Source organism: Oncorhynchus tshawytscha, linkage group LG09 (assembly GCF_018296145.1).
Source record: "Oncorhynchus tshawytscha isolate Ot180627B linkage group LG09, Otsh_v2.0, whole genome shotgun sequence".
Lineage (NCBI taxonomy): Eukaryota > Metazoa > Chordata > Actinopteri > Salmoniformes > Salmonidae > Oncorhynchus > Oncorhynchus tshawytscha.
Genome location: NC_056437.1, coordinates 9,631,864 through 9,652,702, shown reverse-complemented (window position 1 = coordinate 9,652,702; position 20,839 = coordinate 9,631,864). Strand labels below are relative to the sequence as shown.

Below are 20,839 nucleotides of genomic sequence, written 5' to 3'. Positions count from 1 at the left end.
TCTTAGACACATAGTACTGATGTATACAAGTAGACAGTACAGTAAAACATTTACACACATGACTTATACACAATCCATACCTCCAGAGCTGAGGGGGACTCCTGGTCTGGGGGCTTCTCCGGGACCAGGTCCCTGGGGCTCTCCCTCTCCTTGGCCTCCTTGGGTACTTCCCTCTGGGTGTGGATGTCAGGGATGGTGGTAAATGAATCTCTCTGGGTGGTAGCGGGGGACTCAGAGACTACAGAGTTAGTGGTGTCTGATACTGTGGCTTTCTTAGCACTGAGAGCTGCAATAGCAGCAATGCAGGAGGAAAGTTTGGCTGATGAATTGGCTTGTTTGGCCTGCGAGAGACTGGTGGACACAGCCTGGACACAGGGCTCCCCAGCCTCCCTCCCTGACCCCTCCTGGGTGCGAGGGGCCGTTGTCTCTTTGGCTTTCTCTTCTTCAAGTTTCCTTGATTTAGAGGACTCGTAAAGGTTCAGACTAACGGTGACCAAGGTCTTGTTGTTGTTTTTATCAAGTTTTGATTTGTCGCAGTCTCCATTAGACTTGTTCGCAGGTTTGGCCGTGCTATGGGAGTCTGCCAGTACGGCTTTTGTGGTCAGCTCCTCCTCTCTCTTGGCAGGTGGTTCTGTCAGAGGGTTTGTCCTAAAAAATGGCAGGGCGCTCTGCTTGACCCTGTCCAGAGAGTCATCAACTTCAATCTTATCATCATCGTCAAACTCCTCAGCGCTGGAAATGGGACTGAACTGGTTAAAAGTAGAGTGGGAGATGAAGTTGGAGGTGATAGCCAATCCATGATGAGCCTCCACATCTCTCAGAGCCTTTTCGGCTCCGTTGTTCTTACTGTACTGGTCGTTAGGTGACATTGAAAGGTACCCGTTATGAAGCCCATTGTGGTTCACCATGGTGGTGGGGTCAGCCTGAACCACCTCCTCTGGTCGTGTGTGTTCTTCACCGCCGGCGTCCATTTTGTGGACATTCTTGACGATGACGCTGACGCCCACGTCTGGAGCTCCAGGGGGGGTGTGTGCCTCGTCCTCGTGGGGGACACTTGGGTGTTTGAGCTGGCCATCATGAGGGTCCTCGTGGGGGACGCTGGGGTGTTTCAGCTGGCCATCGTGGGGGTCCTCGTGGCCTGACTCTATGGCTGTCTTCGGGTCCACCATGTCTGGGATGTCAAAGGCTGCCAGGAGGTCGTCAAAGTCTGGGGTCTTCATATCGCCCATGTTTTTGATGTGATGATGCAAGAACCTGGAAGAGATATAACAAAAAAAATACAACTAGTTAGCTAGTACACAAATTAATACACAAACTCATTAAATCTGAATAATATTGTCAAGACACAAAAGAAGGGTGAGGAGAACGATTAAGCCTCCAGATTCTACCCATAATGCCATTGGAGTGCTAATGTAACAAAGTCATGACAAGCATTCATGGTTTTGACTAGGTGGTATAGAGCTATGACCGGAAGTGACTTTTTCATAGCAGGTTAGGATAACTAATGTAGAAGGTTAGAATAACTAAATGTAGCTAATTTCCCTCCAACATCGGACACCCCCTAAATTCGGACACTCTCTAGAGGTTGGATGATTAAATCACCGAGCTCAACGGTACATTTTGGGACTGAAGACACGCTTCTAGCTAGCTGACCACAGATTTTCATTGCAGTTTAAGTAAGTTAAGTTAGGTTTTGAGAGTTTTCAATATATATATATATACACACACACATTTTGTAGGACACGCTGTATATTGTCAAATTCGACTGCGAGACAGACCACACATCATTTAATGTCCAACTTTTTACCTAAATTATTCATACTTATTTATATGTTAGTATTAAACTGTTATCTACTTTCTCAAAACATAAGATTAATCTGTAAAATAAACAAGACTTTATTTGGTTACAACACTGAAGAAGATGTTGGTGAAGAACCAGGCTACGCAATGAAAAGTTGACAGGCAAGTCCTTTTTTTATTACTGAAAAGCTTTCCAACTATCTAGTAAACACTTCTGACACGAGGTTGGTGTCTCTTTTTTGAACAAAATTAAATGGATATAACTTGTAATTGAACAAAATAGTAAGGTGTCCAATAACTGGAGATTTTTACGACACCAATAATCACAAAATATTGATAGCTCGATCACGAGACAACACTGTTGAGGGTAATATATTTCTTAAACGCTGTTGAATACTCCGATAATAAAGGGTGCTACGTAGCAGGTTAGGATAACTAAATGTAGCAGGTTAGGATAACTAAATGTAGCAGGTTAGGATAACTAAATGTAGCAGGTTAGGATAACTAAATGTAGCAGGTTAGGATAACTAAATGTAGCAGGTTAGGATAACTAAATGTAGCAGGTTAGGATAACTAAATGTAGCAGGTTAGGATAACTAAATGTAGCAGGTTAGTATAACTAAATGTAGCAGGTTAGTATAACTAAATGTAGCAGGTTAGGATAACTAAATGTAGCAGGTTAGGATAACTAAATGTAGCAGGTTAGGATAACTAAATGTAGCAGGTTAGGATAACTAAATGAAGGTTAGTATAACTAAATGGTTAGTATAACTAAATGTAGCAGGTTAGGATAACTAAATGTAGCAGGTTAGTATAACTAAATGTTTAGGATAACTAAATGTAGCAGGTTAGGATAACTAAATGTAGCAGGTTAGGATAACTAAATGTAGCAGGTTAGGATAACTAAATGTAGCAGGTTAGGATAACTAAATGTAGCAGGTTAGGATAACTAAATGTAGCAGGTTAGGATAACTAAATGTAGCAGGTTAGGATAACTAAATGTAGCAGGTTAGGATAACTAAATGTAGCAGGTTAGGATAACTAAATGTAGCAGGTTAGGATAACTAAATGTAGCAGGTTAGGATAACTAAATGTAGCAGGTTAGTATAACTAAATGTAGCAGGTTAGGATAACTAAATGTAGCAGGTTAGGATAACTAAATGTAGCAGGTTAGGATAACTAAATGGTTAGGATAACTAAATGTAGCAGGTTAGGATAACTAAATGTAGCAGGTTAGGATAACTAAATGTAGCAGGTTAGGATAACTAAATGTAGCAGGTTAGGATAACTAAATGTAGCAGGTTAGGATAACTAAATGTAGCAGGTTAGTAACTAAATGTATAATAAAAATGTAGCAGGTTAGGATAACTAAATGTAGCAGGTTAGGATAACTAAATGTAGCAGGTTAGGATAACTAAATGTAGCAGGTTAGGATAACTAAATGTAGCAGGTTAGGATAACTAAATGTAGCAGGTTAGGATAACTAAATGTGGCAGGTTAGGATAACTAAATGTGGCAGGTTAGGATAACTAAATGTAGCAGGTTAGGATAACTAAATGTAGCAGGTTAGGATAACTAAATGTAGCAGGTTAGGATAACTAAATGTAGCTAAATGTAACAGGTTAGGATAACTAAATGTAGCAGGTTAGGATAACTAAATGTAGCAGGTTAGGATAACTAAATGTAGCAGGTTAGGATAACTAAATGTAGCAGGTTAGGATAACTAAATGTAGCAGGTTAGGATAACTAAATGTAGCAGGTTAGGATAACTAAATGTAGCAGGTTAGGATAACTAAATGTAGCAGGTTAGGATTAGGATAACTAAATGTAGCAGGTTAGGATAACTAAATGTGGCAGGTTAGGATAACTAAATGTAGCAGGTTAGGATAACTAAATGTAGCAGGTTAGGATAACTAAATGTAGCAGGTTAAATGTAGTAAATGTAGCAGGTTAGGATAACTAAATGTATAATAACTAAATGTAGCAGGTTAGTATAACTAAATGTAGCAGGTTAGGATAACTAAATGTAGCAGGTTAGGATAACTAAATGTAGCAGGTTAGGATAACTAAATGTAGCAGGTTAGGATAACTAAATGTAGCAGGTTAGTATAACTAAATGTAGCAGGTTAGGATAACTAAATGTAGCAGGTTAGTATAACTAAATGTAGCAGGTTAGGATAACTAAATGTAGCAGGTTAGGATAACTAAATGTAGCAGGTTAGGATAACTAAATGTAGCAGGTTAGGATAACTAAATGTAGCAGGTTAGGATAACTAAATGTAGCAGGTTAGGATAACTAAATGTAGCAGGTTAGGATAACTAAATGTAGGGTTAGGATAACTAGGTTAGGATAACTAAATGTGGCAGGTTAGGATAACTAAATGTAGCAGGTTAGGATAACTAAATGTAGCAGGTTAGGATAACTAAATGTAGCAGGTTAGGATAACTAAATGTAGCAGGTTAGGATAACTAAATGTAGCAAGGATAACTAAATGTAGCAGGTTAGGATAACTAAATGTAGCAGGTTAGGATAACTAAATGTAGCAGGTTAGGATAACTAAATGTAGCAGGTTAGGATAACTAAATGTAGCAGGTTAGGATAACTAAATGTAGCAGGTTAGGATAACTAAATGTAGCAGGTTAGGATAACTAAATGTAGCAGGTTAGGATAACTAAATGTGGCAGGTTAGGATAACTAAATGTGCATAACTAAATGTAGCAGGTTAGGATAACTAAATGTAGCAGGTTAGGATAACTAAATGTTAGCTAAATGGTTAGGATAACTAAATGTAGCAGGTTAGGATAACTAAATGTAGCAGGTTAGGATAACAAATGGTTAGGATAACTAAATGTAGCAGGTTAGGATAACTAAATGTAGCAGGTTAGTATAACTAAATGTAGCAGGTTAGGATAACTAAATGTAGCAGGTTAGTATAACAGGTTAGTATAACTAAATGTAGCAGGTTAGGATAACTAAATGTAGCAGGTTAGGATAACTAAATGTAGCAGGTTAGGATAACTAAATGTAGCAGGTTGTAACTAAATGTTAGGTTAGGATAACTAAATGTAGCAGGTTAGGATAACTAAATGTAGCAGGTTAGGATAACTAAATGTAGCAGGTTAGTATAACTAAATGTAGCAGGTTAGGATAACTAAATGTAGCAGGTTAGGATAACTAAATGTAGCAGGTTAGGATAACTAAATGTAGCAGGTTAGTATAACTAAATGTAGCAGGTTAGGATAACTAAATGTAGCAGGTTAGGATAACTAAATGTAGCAGGTTAGGATAACTAAATGTAGCAGGTTAGGATAACTAAATGTAGCAGGTTAGTATAACTAAATGTAGCAGGTTAGGATAACTAAATGTAGCAGGTTAGTATAACTAAATGTAGCAGGTTAGGATAACTAAATGTAGCAGGTTAGGATAACTAAATGTAGCAGGTTAGTATAACTAAATGTAGCAGGTTTAGGATAACTAAATGTAGCAGGTTAGGATAACTAAATGTAGCAGGTTAGGATAACTAAATGTAGCAGGTTAGGATAACTAAATGTAGCAGGTTAGGATAACTAAATGTAGCAGGTTAGGATAACTAAATGTAGCAGGTTAGGATAACTAAATGTAGCAGGTAACTAAATGTGGCAGGTTAGGATAACTAAATGTAGCAGGTTAGGATAACTAAATGTGGCAGGTTAGGATAACTAAATGTAGCAGGTTGGGATAACTAAATGTAGCAGGTTAGGATAACTAAATGTGGCAGGTTAGGATAACTAAATGTGGCAGGTTAGGATAACTAAATGTAGCAGGTTAGGATAACTAAATGTAGCAGGTTAGGATAACTAAATGTAGCAGGTTAGTATAACTAAATGTAGCAGGTTAGGATAACTAAATGTAGCAGGTTAGGATAACTAAATGTGGCAGGTTAGGATAACTAAATGTAGCAGGTTAGGATAACTAAATGTAGCAGGTTAGTATAACTAAATGTAGCAGGTTAGTATAACTAAATGTAGCAGGTTAGGATAACTAAATGTGGCAGGTTAGGATAACTAAATGTAGCAGGTTAGTATAACTAAATGTAGCAGGTTAGGATAACTAAATGTAGCAGGTTAGGATAACTAAATGTGGAAGGTTAGGATAACTAAATGTAGCAGGCTAGTATAACTAAATGTAGCAGGTTAGTATAACTAAATGTAGCAGGTTAGGATAACTAAATGTGGCAGGTTAGGATAACTAAATGTAGCAGGTTAGTATAACTAAATGTAGCAGGTTAGTATAACTAAATGTAGCAGGTTAGAACTAATGTAGCAGGTTAGTACAACTAAATGTAGCAGGTTAGAACTAACATAGCAGGTTAGAACTAACGTAGCAGGTTAGAACTAACGTAGCAGGTTAGAACTAATGTAGCAGGTTAGTATAACTAAATGTAGAAGGTTAGAACTAACGTAACAGGTTAGAACTAATGTAGCAGGTTAGTATAACTAAATATAGCAGGTTAGAACTAACATAGCAGGTTAGAACTAACGTAGCAGGTTAGTATAACTAAAGTAGAAGGTTAGTATAACTAAAGTAGCAGGTTAGTATAACTAAAGTAGAAGGTAAGTATAACTAAATGTAGCAGGTTAGAACTAACGTAGCAGGTTAGAACTAACGTAGCAGGTTAGAACTAACGTAGCAGGTTAGTACAACTAAAGTAGAAGGTTAGTATAACTAAAGTAGCAGGTTAGTATAACTAAATGCAGCAGGTTAGTATAACTAAATGTAGCAGGTTAGAACTAATGTAGCAGGTTAGTATAACTAATGTAGCAAGTTAGTATAACAAATGTAGCAGGTTAGGAGAACTAAATGTAGCGGGTTAGGAGAACTAAACGTAGCAGGTTAGGATAAATAGGTTAAGGTTAGGAAAGGGATTAGGGTTAGCTGAAATGTTCTCCTAACCTGCTTCAAAAATTCCCATTGGGCTCTCGAGTGGCACAGCGGTCTAAGGCACAGCAGCGCAGTACTAGAGGCATCACTGCAGACACCCTGGTTCGAATCCAGGCTATATCACAACTGGCTGTGATTGGGAGTCCCATAGGGCGGTGCCATATGCATCATCTGGGATTGGCCGGGGTAGGAAGAATTTGGTCTTAACTGACTTGCCTTGTTAAATAAAAAAATATACTCCATCTAGTCACAACCAGTATTCAGACATGCAACAAATTCCCAAGTTAATTTGGTTGGCATCCTAAGTATGGTGGCTAATAACGCACACTCTAAATCAGTAATGCCTTTCGAGGCCACATGGAGTGCTATTGTATACATTTTAAACAGAGTCACGACAAGCATTCAGCATACCTATTATTCAGACAAGGCACATTCGTGACAGGTTAGTATAACCTCTCATTGAAGCCACAGAGGTTCAAGGCCCACCGCAGTACTGCAGGCATTTTAGCGTGTACATTATATATATATTTTTAAGGCAATCATAGTCCCAATAATTGCTTTTAATACACCACATGCATGTCCTTGAACCGATTATTTTAAAATCGCACATAGAAATTATAAAAAAGAGCAAGAGGCGAAGCGAGAGGGATAACTGGACCCAACATCTGGTCTTCACCAGCAGGTGGCATTTATTTTATTTTATTTGCTCACCAATCAAGTTTTTGTATGGAGGTCAATGAGAGAGTGTAGAATTTGGTTAACGAAAAATGTAATGACTAATTTGCTACCTGTGGCTTATTTGATTGAGTATACTTTTTTTAATGATTAGGTTGTTCCGAGTGTACTGATATCTGGAGTACTTATTATTATTATTATTGGACCATGCTGGTTATTTATGAACATTTGAACATCTTGGCCATGTTCTGTTATAATCTCCACCCGGCACAGCCAGAAGAGGACTGGCCACCCCACATAGCCTGGTTCCTCTCTTGGTTTCTTCCTAGGTTTCGGCCTTTCTTGGGAGTTTTTCCTAGCCACCGTGCTTCTACACCTGCATTGCTTGCTGTTTGGGGTTTTAGGCTGGGTTTCTGTACAGCACTTTGAGATATCAGCTGATGTACGAAGGGCTATATAAATAAATTTGATTTGATAAGTATACGTGATATCCTGGATCCTCAACACTGGGGCCCCACAAGGGTGCGTTCTGAGCCCTCTCCTGTACTCCCTGTTCACCCACGACTGCATGGCCAAGCACGCCTCCAACTCAATCATCAAGTTTGCAGACGACACAACAGTGGTAGGCTTGATTACCAACAACGACGAGACGGCCTACAGGGAGGAGGTGAGGGCCCTCGGAGTGTGGTGTCAGGAAAATAACCTCACACTCAACGTCAACAAAACTAAGGAGATGATTGTGGACTTCAGGAAACAGCAGAGGGAACACCCCCCTATCCACATTGATGGAACAGAAGTGGAGAGGGTAGTAAGTTTTAAGTTCCTCGGTGTACACATCACAGACAAACTGAATTGGTCCACCCACACAGACAGCATCGTGAAGAAGGTGCAACAGCGCCTCTTCAACCTCAGGAGGCTGAAGAAATTTGGCTTGTCACCAAAAGCACTCACAATATTCTACAGATGCACAATCGAGAGCATCCTGTCGGGCTGTATCACCGCCTGATACGGCAACTGCTCCGCCCACAACCGTAAGGCTCTCCAGAGGGTAGTGAGGTCTGCACAACGCATCACCGGGGGCAAACTACCTGCCCTCCAGGACACCTACACCACCCGATGTCACAGGAAGGCCCTAAAGATCATCAAGGACAACAACCACCCGAGCCACTGCCTGTTCACCCCGCTATCATCCAGAAGGCGAGGTCAGTACAGGTGCATCAAAGCTGGGACCGAGCTTCTATCTCAAGGCCATCAGACTGTTAAACAGCCACCACTAACAGTGAGTGGCTGCTGCCAACACACTGACACTGACACTGACTCAACTCCAGCCACTTTAATAATGGGAATTGATGGGAAATGATGTCAAATATATCACTAGCCACTTTAAACAATGCTACCTAAAATAATGTTAACATACCCTACATTATTCATCTCATATGTATATGTTTATACTGTACTCTATATCATCTACTGCATCTTTATGTAATACATGTATCACTAGCCACTTTAACTATGCCACTTTGTTTACATACTCATCTCATATGTATATACTGTACTCAATACCATCTACTGTATCTTGCCTATGCCGCTCTGTACCATCACTCACTCATATATCTTTATGTACGTATTCTTTATCCCCTTACACTTGTGTCTATAAGGTAGTAGTTTTGGAATTGTTAGCTAGATTACTTGTTGGTTATTACTGCATTGTCAGAACTAGAAGCACAAGCATTTCGCTACACTCGCACTAACATCTGCTAACCATGTGTATGTGACAAATAACATTTGATTTGATTTGATTTGAACTTTGAGAAGAAAAAAAAACTTCATATTGACGTTGTGCCTGGTTGTCACTAGTTACCACAAATACAAAGTCATAAACCCTTCCTATTTCTACAATTTATCTTCTTCAAATTTGATTTTAAACCTAACCATGTGCCTAACCCTAACCTTTAATTAAGACCAAAATTCAAATTTTGGGGTTCATGAATTTTTTACGATATAGCCAAATTAGACTTTGTGGCTGTGGTAACTAGTGGAAACCGTTGTGCTTGGTGGTCACACACACGTATCTTCCCTCTCATTAGCTAGAATGGTCCCACCTGCTCTCGCTTCCTCCCGACTGCCTTCCAATTTTTAAGACATTTATTTTCATTATTAGAGTGGCCACTTGAGTTTCTTGTCAATATAATGGATAATCTGTGGTTATAATCTGTGGTTATAAGGATCATTTAATGGTAGCCTATAAGTACCCCTGTCGGCCTTCAACTTGAGTTACTCAATGAGAGGGGGCAGCACTGAGCTAGTCTGCAACGCCACTTCCTGGACTAGCTCAAACTACACATGTTAATGTTTCTATGGCTGCATTTAGGCAGGCAGCAGAATTCAGATCTTTGTTTCACAAATTGTGGGTGGCAGGTGGCCTAGCGGTTAAGAATGCTGGGCCAGTAACCGAAATGTTGCTGGTTTGAATCCCAGAGCTGGCAAGGTGGAAAAATCTCCTGTTCTGCCCTTGAGCAAGGCAGTTTAACCCAACCCGGGGAGCAGTTGTTGGTGGTTAATGTGGAAGACACATTTCGGTTGAAGGCATTCAGTTGTGCAATTGACTAGGTATCCCTTTTCCCTTCTCTTTTGCGATTCCTGTATGCCACATCTTCAATTTAAGCCTAGAAGAGGATGTGTGTCCTCAGGCCTGGAGGGAGGCAAAGGTCATTCTGCTGACCGCTACTGAAGAATAGCAAAGCACCCTTTAATGGTTCAAACAGCCAACCAATCAGCCCGTTACCGGTGTGTTTGACAAAAATAGAATAGTTATTTTAAAGAAAACTCAGTAACAACAGACTTTCAGCATGCTTATAGGGAAGGGCACTCAACATGCCCAGCACTGACACAAATGACTGATGATTGGCTAAAATAAATGTATAATAAGAAGATTGTGGGAGCTGTTTTGTTAGACTTCAGTCAGTCTTTGATATCATTGATCATAACCTATTGGTGAAAAAACTTAGGTGTTAAGGATTTACATCCTCTGCCTTTTCATGTATTGAGAGTTCCCTATATAATAGAACACAGAGTTACTTATCAAATTAAATCAAAGTTTATTTGTCACGTGCGCCGAATACACCAGGCGCCCTTACAGTGAAATGCTTACTTACAGGCTCTAACCAATGGTGCAAAATGGGAGCCTCTGCTACAACCACAAACAAATTTGGTTGAGTGTGGTGTACCGCAGGACAGCTGGCTTGGGCCCATTGACCTTGAATAAAGCCTCGTGTGTCTATGCACGCTGACGACTCAACAGTATAGACGTCATCTATGACAGTAAAATAAATAACACTCAACATAGAGCTCCAGTCAGTTTTAGAATGGATAACTAGCAATAGGCTGGTGCTAAATTTTAAAAAATAACTACAAGCATTGTTTTTGTGACAAATCACTCGCTCAACCCTAAACCTCATCTGGATCTATACTGAATAATGTGGCTATTGAGCAAGTTGAGGAGACTAAACTGCTGGGTGTAACCCTAGATAGCAAGCCATCATGGTCAAAATATAGAGACTCAATGGTTGCTAAAATGGAAGGAGGTCTGTCCATGATAAGGCGTTGCTCTGCTTTCTTGACATCTAAATCAACCAGGCAGGTTCTACAGGCCCTAGTTTTGTCGCACCTAGACTACTGCCCAGCTGTGTGGTCAGGTGCGGCAAAGGAGGACATAAGTAAATTGCAGTTGGTCCAGAACAGAGCTGTACACGGAGGGTGAATGTCAGTGGTATGCATGTCAATCTTTCCTGGCTCAAAGTTGAGTAGATATATATATATACTGCAGAGATAGCCTGCAGAGTTCTGTCTTTCTATCCAGGTCTGTACCCAAACAATTTGAGCTTCTACTTTTAAGAATCCACCTTTCCAGAAACAAGTCTCTCACCGTTGCCGCTTGCTATAGACCACCTTCTGCCCCCAGCTGTGCCCTATATGGGGGGCAATCAATTCACATATGGTGTATACGTGAATTGATTGCCCCCCATCTATCTTCAGAGCTCGTGCTGTTAGGTGACCTAAACTGGGACATGCTTAACACCCCGGCCATCCTACAATCTAAGCTTGATGCCCTCAATCTCACACAAATGATCAATGAACCTACCAGGTACAACCCCAAATCTGTAAACACGGGTACCCTCATAGATATCATCCTAACCAACCTGCCCTCCAAATACACCTCTGCTGTCTTCAACCAGGATCTCAGTGATCATTGCCTGCATCTGTAATGGGTCTGCGGTCAAACAACCACTCCTCATCACTGTCAAACGCTCCCCAAAAGCCTTCAGCGAACAGGCCTTTCTAATCGCCCTGGCCCGGGTATCCCGGAAGAGCAGTTGGAGGCCACGGAAGGAGAGTTGTATGGCATTGAAGCTCGTCTGGAGGTTAGTTTACACAGTGTCCAAAGAATGGCCAGAAGTATACAAAATTGTGTCATCTACGTTGAGGTGGATCAGAGAATCACCAGCAGCAAGAGCGACATCATTGATGTATACAGAGAAAAGAGTCGGCCTGAGAATTAAACCCTGTGGCACCCCCATAGAGCCTGCCAGAGGTCTGGACAGCAGGCCCCCGATTTGACACACTGAACTCTGTCTGAGAAGTAGTTGGTGAACCAGGCGAAAGCAGTTATTTGAGAAACCAAGGCTGTTGAGTCTGCCGATAAGAATGTGGTGATTGATAGAGTCGAAAGCCTTGGCCAGGTCGATGAATACAGCTGCACAGTATTGTCTGTTATCGATGGCGGTTATGATATCGCTCCATTAGTTTCTGTTTCTTTTTCATCCTAAAAAAACTCCCCAGTCTTTATTGATAACACACATACACCTAACATGATACAGCCACCACTATGCTTGAAAATATGGAGAGTAGTACTCAGTAATGTGTTATATTGTATTTCCACCAAACATAACACTTTGTATTTAGGACAAAAAGTGAATTGCTTTTCAGTATTACTTTAGTGCCTTGTTGCAAACAGGATGCATGTTTTGGAATATTTTTTATTCTGTACAGGCTTCCTTCTTTTCCCCTCGGTCAATTAGGTGAGTATTGTGGTTGTGGTTAGTATTGTGGAGTAACTACAATATTGTAGTTACTCCTCAGTTTTCTCCTATCACATCCATTAGTCACCATTGGCCTCACTGTGAAATCCCTGAGTGGTTTCCTTTCTCTCCGGGCAACCGAGTTAGGAAGGCCGCCTGAACCTTTGTAGTGACTGGGTGCTGATACACCAAAGTGTAATTAATAACTTCACCATGCTAAAAGGGAAATTCAATGTCTGTTTTTTTTTTACTCATCTACCAATCGGTGTCCTTCTTTGCGAGGCATTGGAAAACCTCCCTGGTCTTTGTGGTTGAATCTGTGTTTAAAATGGACTGCTCGACTGAGGGACCTTACAGATAATTGTAAGTATGGGGTACAAATAGGGTTGAAAAAAGGCAGAAACAGTCTGGTAAATTTCCATGGCAACTTAAGCCCTGGAATTTGGGGAATTTAGCTTAAATTCATTAAAAAAAAGTTAGCTTATAACAGTGAACCTTTTTTTGTGGGATACACATAAGGCAATTCTAGGTCTTTTGGCATATTATGGTTAAACTATCCTCAATTCAATGGAATTGTAACCCTCTGCATGCACAGTGCACTCTTCCATCACATGCACAGCTGATTCTTAAGATCTTGCACACTAATGAGATGCTATTGAGCCCACACTACTACACTGTCTGAGCCAAGGACTACATGCTTTCTGGTAAGTTTTGATTACAATACTGGGTGGGGTGAATATATTTTATACGACATACATGATTTTTTGTTAACTAGTAAACAGTAGCCTACAGCAAAGTGTGTTTAAATAATTTATAACTAGTTTGTTTCTGCTACCATGTGGGTTTTAGCTTGCTTGAGCCTGCTAACTGAGGAGTGTTGATTCACCTGTTTCCATACATGTTTCATTTTAAAACATTTATTTTACAAAGGAGCTGTTTCATTTAACTGCTTAACTATTTATCTGTACATGGAATTGTATTTGGGTTTTTACTTATTTTTTTTCTAATCTTTACAGGAAAATGCCACAGGCACTATCTGATGTGTGGAGACATTTCACTGCAGCTAATGTAGAAGGAAAGGTTGTGTACATTTGGAAATACTGTGCCAAATCATGTGCATAAGGTTCCCTCAGCGCTCACAACAAGCCACCTCTGACAAAAGTCCCTCTACTTCTTTTCGAGGTGAAAAGGATGAATCAGACAACTTATCGATAGCAAGTTTTTTTTTTCCTCAATGGAGGAACATAGTCAGAGAAATGCTGATGAATGTCTTGCTTCGAGCTGCGTATGCAACTGGTTCACCTCTAATGCTCACAGGCAATGTGTATTGGAAGAGATTTCTGAATGTTCTGAAATACATCAAAGAGCGTGAAGACTTCTGCCTGAAGCCCATACACGCCACAGCGTACATGTTGGACCCCAAATATGCTGGCAAGGGCATCGTGTATGGTGCAGAGATCAACAAGGCCTATGGTGTCATCACTACCGTGTCTCGCCACCTAGGCCTGGATGAGGGCAAGGTTATTGGCAGTCTGGCGTAGTACACTTACAAGCAAGGGCTTTTTGATGGAGATGCAATATGGCAGTTGTGCCAACATATCTCATCAGCCACCTGGTGGAAGGGACTTTGTGGATCTGAGGCTCTTTCCCCTGTTACCTCCATCATCCTCCAAATCCCACCAACATCAGCAGCCTCAGAGTGCATCTGGTCCTTGTTTGGGAACACACATACCAAAGCAGGCAACAGGCTGACCAATACAAAGGCCGAAAAATTGGTGGCCATCCGGGGAAATATGAGGCTTTTTGAGCCTGACAACGAGCTATCCTCAACAAGGTTGGAAAGTGACAGTGAAGATGAGGCCTCAGAGTCTGATGTTCAAGAGGTGGACATAGAGGAGGTCCAGGGAGAAGACATGGAAGCCTGAGAGGAGGACAACCAAAGCTTTAGTTTCTAGACTATCATTTTACAGATGTATGTTGAAAACGTTTTTGGGAGATGCGATGGATCATTGAGGATCATTCAATATTCCCTTCCTTTTGTTGTTCAGTGAAATCATCCCATGTGAAGAGTCAACTCACTTAATTAAAGTTACATTTGTAACTAAATTGTTTTTTAAAATTTCTATTGGAAGGATTTAATCATTTGTAATTATGTCTACTTATGATAAGGTAAAAGGTTTATGTTTCTGTCTCCATATGATATGGTAAATATATCCAATGCAAAAAAACATCTACATTTAAAATGGTATTAATATTAATTTGCATATATTTCCGTTAATTCCCATATATTCCCGTTAATTCCCATATATTGCCGTTAATTCCCACGGAAAGTTTCCACCTCTGAATATTCCCCAAAATGTGCAAGTAGTCATTCAAAATTCATGTTAAAATGCTATTATTGTCAATACAATTTATTGTGACTTTTTTAAGAACATTTTTACGCCTGAACTAATTTAGGCTGACCATAACATACTTATTGACTCAAGACATTTCAGATTTAAAATTTGTAACATTTTTGAAAAAAACATAATTGCACTTTGACATTGAGGCCAGTGACAACAACAACAAAAAAATCTATATTTAATAAAATGTTAAAATCAGTCTGTCACACAGCAAAATGTGGAAAAAGTCAACAGGTGTGAATACCTTTTGAAGGTACTGTACATGGAACTCTCTGTCACCCCAGGTAACTCAAGTTAGCAATAAAAACAGATAAAAAATTAAAAAAAAACAGATAAAATAGCTCCTTCACTGTGAAGAGACTAACATTTTGATATATTTTGTATTATATTATGTATTGCATTACGTAGTGTTATATATACTATGTATTTTATGCATTTTGTTTTGTTTCATGTTTGGACCCCAGGAAGAGTAATTGGGGATCCTCATAAAATCAGAATTGGGCTGCCTGTCTAAACGCAGCCAATGAGACACTATCTTAAACCGACTTAATTTGGCTTCAATGCGCTATTGAGTCTTCACATAGGAATGCATTGTGTCATGTGATCGATGGCTTTGTCCATTCATGTATACAGTCATTGATACAAATTCACTACTTTTTTTGTTGTAGAAAATCGCCCACTAATGTACAAGTAGGAACTCATTCGGCTCCAATTCCCCTCCCAACTCTCAGTTGCCCAATTCAGGGTTTTTCAAAAACCTCTCCTCTGGGATCCCTAGCCGTTCCATGCCATTGAACTATTCCACAGCTGGCACACCTTATTTAACTCGTCAACTAATTATCAAGTCCTTGAATAGGTGAATCAGGTGAGCTAGTTCAAGGCTAGATCAAAATTGTGAAATGTGTGGGGGTCCCTGAGGAGAGGTATGAAAACCACTGCCTTCAATCAAGCCCTCCTAGAGAGGAACAAAGGAAATCAGAGGTAGGTAGTCAACTAGGCCCACTTAAGACCCAGGACATTCAAATCTGGCCACTAATTTCCTACTGCAATCACTTCATCCATAGAATTAGGCTAAATCGCAGTAGCTAATGCCCATTTGAACGTAACAAAATGCAGTGGACCCTCATAAAACCAGCATCCAAATCAAACTCTGTGAATACTCATCAGTTGGAAAAACCAGACTACACTTTTGGTGATCTTCATTCAAATTGGCATTTTTCTCTTCTTTTCACATATGTCAGATGACTTCAGACCAAGGTCACTAGGTGTTTACAGAGAATGAATGACATATCTCCAGTGATTATGCTGGTTTGTTTATGAAGGAAACATGAGAGAGGTATACAGTAACATGGCTACTCAGCGCTAGATGAGCTAGCTTATCATTCTGACCTACTTTATGAATGGGATGGAGACAGATAATGCCTGTCCTCTAAATAGCTAATAACTAGCCAAATTGCTTCATGTACATTAGCCTGTATCTGAAGTATTATAAATAAGTTTATTTCAAACAACCCAATAGCAATGGACAGTTCGGAGGTGGATGTACTGTATGTATGTACAATGCTTCTGAAACAAGTAGTGCTTTTTGTGTTGTTGTACTGAAATGAATTTTCACAAGAGGAATCCTCGTAGGAAATGTGATGGATGAAGACAATGGGCTACGGATATCATATCATGTGGTGCACTGCCTCTTCAGTCTGCACGTAGCATGTAGCCAAGGAGGGCTGCCTGAATGCTTGCTGCCTCCTCATTAAAATGGATGACAGATCAGTCTGCACACTGCACTGCAGTCCTGGCCACATCCATTTCACCTATTAACGTCTGCACTCCCCAGTCTCCCTCCCTGCTAAACCACCAGTGAAATGGCCTCCTCTCCTCAGCTGCAGACAATGAGATAACCAGGCAGTATTGAACAGAACAAGAAAAGTAGAGAACGAGAGAGAGCGAGAGAGACAGAAACAGATTTGGAGATTGGAGAAAAGGAATGGCTGCTGCCGAGCTGAGGTGAGGAAAAGCTGCATCAGAAAAAAAGGAAAGATGGCTGCTGCCGAGCTGAGGAAAAGCTGCAGCAGAGGAAAGAGAATCGCAGGGCCTAGTGCAAGAATACGGCCAATAAAAGCAAAGCTGTCTGACATAGAAAAAATGATATTTAATGAAGAGAGATGAAGAATACTGTACTGTATACATATTGACGCCCAGCTATATTAACCCCAGTTTCATGTATATGCTGTTCTCACCACCACCCCTTTCAAGTGCACATACAGTACATCTACCTACAGAGTAACTCACATTAGGAAACACAGCAGTAGAAAGAAACATGAAACAGTCCTCACCCTGTGATCTGTAGCCAGCCTGTCCCCAGCCAACCACTACTGTAGTCACAAAACCACCTTCCTTCCTTCCTGCTACCACACAGTCAGTCAGGCACAACAACCACCCCCCTTTTCCTGCAGAAAAAAAAATCCATTTCCCAAAGCAGGCAGGGCCCAAAAAGAGGCAGAGAGATGGAGGTGGTGTGATCCCGATCAGTCATCCATTTCCTCCTGTCCTGCACCATCACCAGCTGACTGACAATGACCCTGTGCTGTGAGACAGGCCTCCAGAGTTGCAGTCTCATCCCCTCTCCCCTGCCTGAGCACTGCTCTCTCTGCCTCTGCCTTCAGCGAGGTGGCCAGCCCTGCTTGCCCCACATCCCACAGCCTACACCCTGTATCCCATAGCCTAAACCCCCACACCCAGTGTACTGTACCACCACCATACTGCTGGGGATCGATAGTGCCTTTCTGCAGCCTCCTCTGTTAGGCTACAGCCTTCTAGTTTGGCTGCCATTATTAAGCAGCCAGGGAAGCTCTCTCTCCCCCTGTAGCACAGAGCCGGCATTGTTCCTCAGCCCTCTGTCTGCTGGCTCAAACCTGTTTCAGCCGGTTCCGGTCACCACACATAAAGCCTGCTCTGCTGCAGTACAGCTACACACACACAGACAGGCAGAAAGAGACACAGCTAGTGCCCACTTCTCAGGCTGATCACAGAGCACTGATACTGCACCATTTTGACCTGAAATACAACATCTGGATGTGGTTAAAAGATAACAGATGATTAAAAAGGTAATAGTTTTCTGGGCTCAAAATACAAAAGGTTTGAAGAGATCCTTGTCCAAAACAAATCTGGAATCCAGGTCATTACCCCAGCAACAAAAAAACAGCTAGGCCTCGAGAGTACAAACCATAACATCCTCCTCTGGGTTGTGCAACGGGACAAAATACACACGCAGTTAGAAATCTAACTCTGTTACAGATACAAAACGAGATGGCAGGAAAAAAGCACACAGCTCAAAACACAGACAATAATACAGCCTGAATCCGGATGGCTTATTATGTGAGTCATGACAGTTACGATTCCTGGTCTGGGATGAGGACGTGCCACAACGCTGGGTGAAAATGGAGAGGGAGGAGGCTGAAGCAGCCATGACAGAGTAGTAGTAGTGGTAAAAACCTTGGTCTATACGTGGCCTGCTTGTCTGCATGAGCCCCAGTGTTTTAGTACAGCCCTCGGCTGAGCTGGTGAGGGTCTCTCCACCTCTATCCTCTCTATTCCATGCCCATGGTTCCCTAATCTCTGTCCTAGAGAGGCTGATCTTTGTCATGATAATCCCTGTAGCCTCAGGCAATTGAGCATCCCATCCGTCTGTCTGTGATAAATGACAAGGAAAACAAAGGGCCATCATGATGGCACACACCCTATCCCTGTCACAGGCACAATACATGCAGACACACACAATATATATATATAATATATATGTATCTGATATAGATAGATATAGATATATATATAGATATATCTCTCTATATATATCTATCTATATATAGATAGATAGATATATATACACACAAATACTAGGGGAGGAAAAGGAGATTGTGCCATACCCTTGTGATCCCCTGACTCTGATTTTCCACTAAGAGAGGAGAAATCTTCCTGTTGAGGCCTGCTTCATACACACAGAGTCAATCCAGACTAGCAGCCCCCATCCTGCCAGGCAGCCCCCTATAAACAGTGCTGTGCCTCTGCTCTGTGGCTGCAGTAGGTCAGCCAGTCCAGGCTGCTCCCTCCAGATGAAGCCGAGCGCTGCATGGAAAAAGGGGGCAGTGTTCGACAGGCGAATCAGGCCTTTTGTCTATGCATGTATGTGCAGGGTAAGGGGGTGAGGGGACTCTCCAGGCTCTCTCGGCTACGGCAGGGAGCAGCAGCTGGTGCAGGAAGGAGAGGAGAGGGGGAAAGGAAAATATAGAAATATGAGAAGAGGGCACAAAGAAAAGGATACCAAGAAATCTCCTAAATCTCTCTTGACCAATGACAAATATAGGCTAAATATTGACTTGAAGAAAATAGGGCCTAGTATGGTCTGTGCAGTCTGCATATTGTAGAGATATTGTCATCAATTGATACTGATAGGCTACTTACTCAAATAATTTAACAAAGGCTCACTTTGTACATGGTACTGCATAATGCAATTATTTAAAACCATGTTCTTTCTGAGTAATTAAAAAGATAAATAGCAGACTATAGACTAACTACTTTAAAAAGACAGCACATTATTGTTTATGTTATATAACAGATCCTCACAAGGCCCGGGCCTGTACCTATAAAGTCATCAACCCAAACCCCAGATTCAGACAATTCATCAACCAACACGTGAACAATAGATTATTACCTACCTGGGTAGTGGGTATGGTGACAGATTAGCACATAGCTGTCTCTCTGCAGAATGTTTTTTATATATGACAGCAGCTCACTCTCAGACAATGAAGTCATGGGTAGCCCCTTCTGTAATAGGTTCAGCACCTTTCCATCAGCAACACATCAAAATGCAAAGGCATCAGATTGCATTTTATCTAAGAGGGGGATATAAACTGCCCTGCTCCAGACTGTTGTTTCCAGATGTTGAACATATATGTTCATAATGAAGAAAGGCCTATAAAATACCCCCCCTGCTCACTGCTCTCCGGTGAAGTCTATTCTTTTCTGAGCTGAGCAGAGCAGAGGTTGCTGCTCAGTGCTGCCCACCCCCAAGATTGCCATTGTCACGTGATGAGAAATATTGCCTTGACGCTTGATCATAACGATATCTCAAGTCAGCAGATCAGCCATGTCGTACCTATTATAATGTAGACAAATCAATATTGGAACGTTACGTATGTAAGGTCGTAGGTATCAGACGTTTATTTTATGGATACTTTGTTTTGACAAGATGTGATGACGTTGAAAATCAGAACACAGTTTTCTCACACCCAGAATGCATTTCGCGGTCGTTCAAACGTGTAAAAATAAATAACGCTTTCTTCGGGGAAATATTGATCGTCTTGTTGGCGGTGTCATCACCGATACATTTCAAGGAGCATTCGTTACGAGTCTCGTTTTTATTTCATTTTTTAAATCTGATATATTTGATATAAGTGAACTGCGCTAGCTAACTGGCTAGTTTCTTCTAAGAGCTGCACTTAATCATCAGCTAAATCCATGCAAAGAAATTATCTCGTCCATAGTTCAATACTTACCCGCATCCTCCGTGATTAAAACGGTCATTAATTATTAGGAATGCTGGCTTTGTGTAACTACATTAGAAACGTAAATACTCGAAAGTATTCTGTTTGAATCTTTTGGCAAAATGTATTTTTGGATAGAGCTGTAGACTTGAGTGTCAGTTCCTGATGTGTGTCAGTCATGTATCAACTCAGCCCTCCATCATCACCGTTACAATTGTTCATATTTTCAGCTTGGCAATTATTTTTTAGCATTTGCTTGTTTTCAGAGTTATGCAGCAGCATAATAATGCCGAATTTAATTCAACAGGTTTAGATTTTTTTTTTTAACATCCTTTGTGCTGCACCTTTGGACTTGATAGATCAATTAATCAATCACATGTATTTATAAAGACATTTTTATATCAGCAGAGAGCACAAAGTGGT

At 40.8% G+C, this 20,839-nt stretch overlaps 1 protein-coding gene across 1 annotated transcript in view; it reads right to left on the bottom strand.

Moving 5' to 3' along the window:
• Positions 1-20,589, bottom strand: part of znf532 (zinc finger protein 532) — a 44,762-nt gene extending 24,173 nt beyond the window's left edge. The window contains exons 1-3 of the mRNA XM_042326474.1: positions 19,589-20,589; positions 18,800-19,120; positions 81-1,254 (exon numbers count right to left, since the gene is read on the bottom strand). Coding sequence (XP_042182408.1) covers positions 81-1,229 — 1,149 coding nt within the window. The 5' untranslated portion in view covers positions 1,230-1,254; positions 18,800-19,120; positions 19,589-20,589. The remainder of the gene's footprint in view (positions 1-80; positions 1,255-18,799; positions 19,121-19,588) is intronic.
• Between the last annotated feature and the right edge of the window lie 250 nt (positions 20,590-20,839).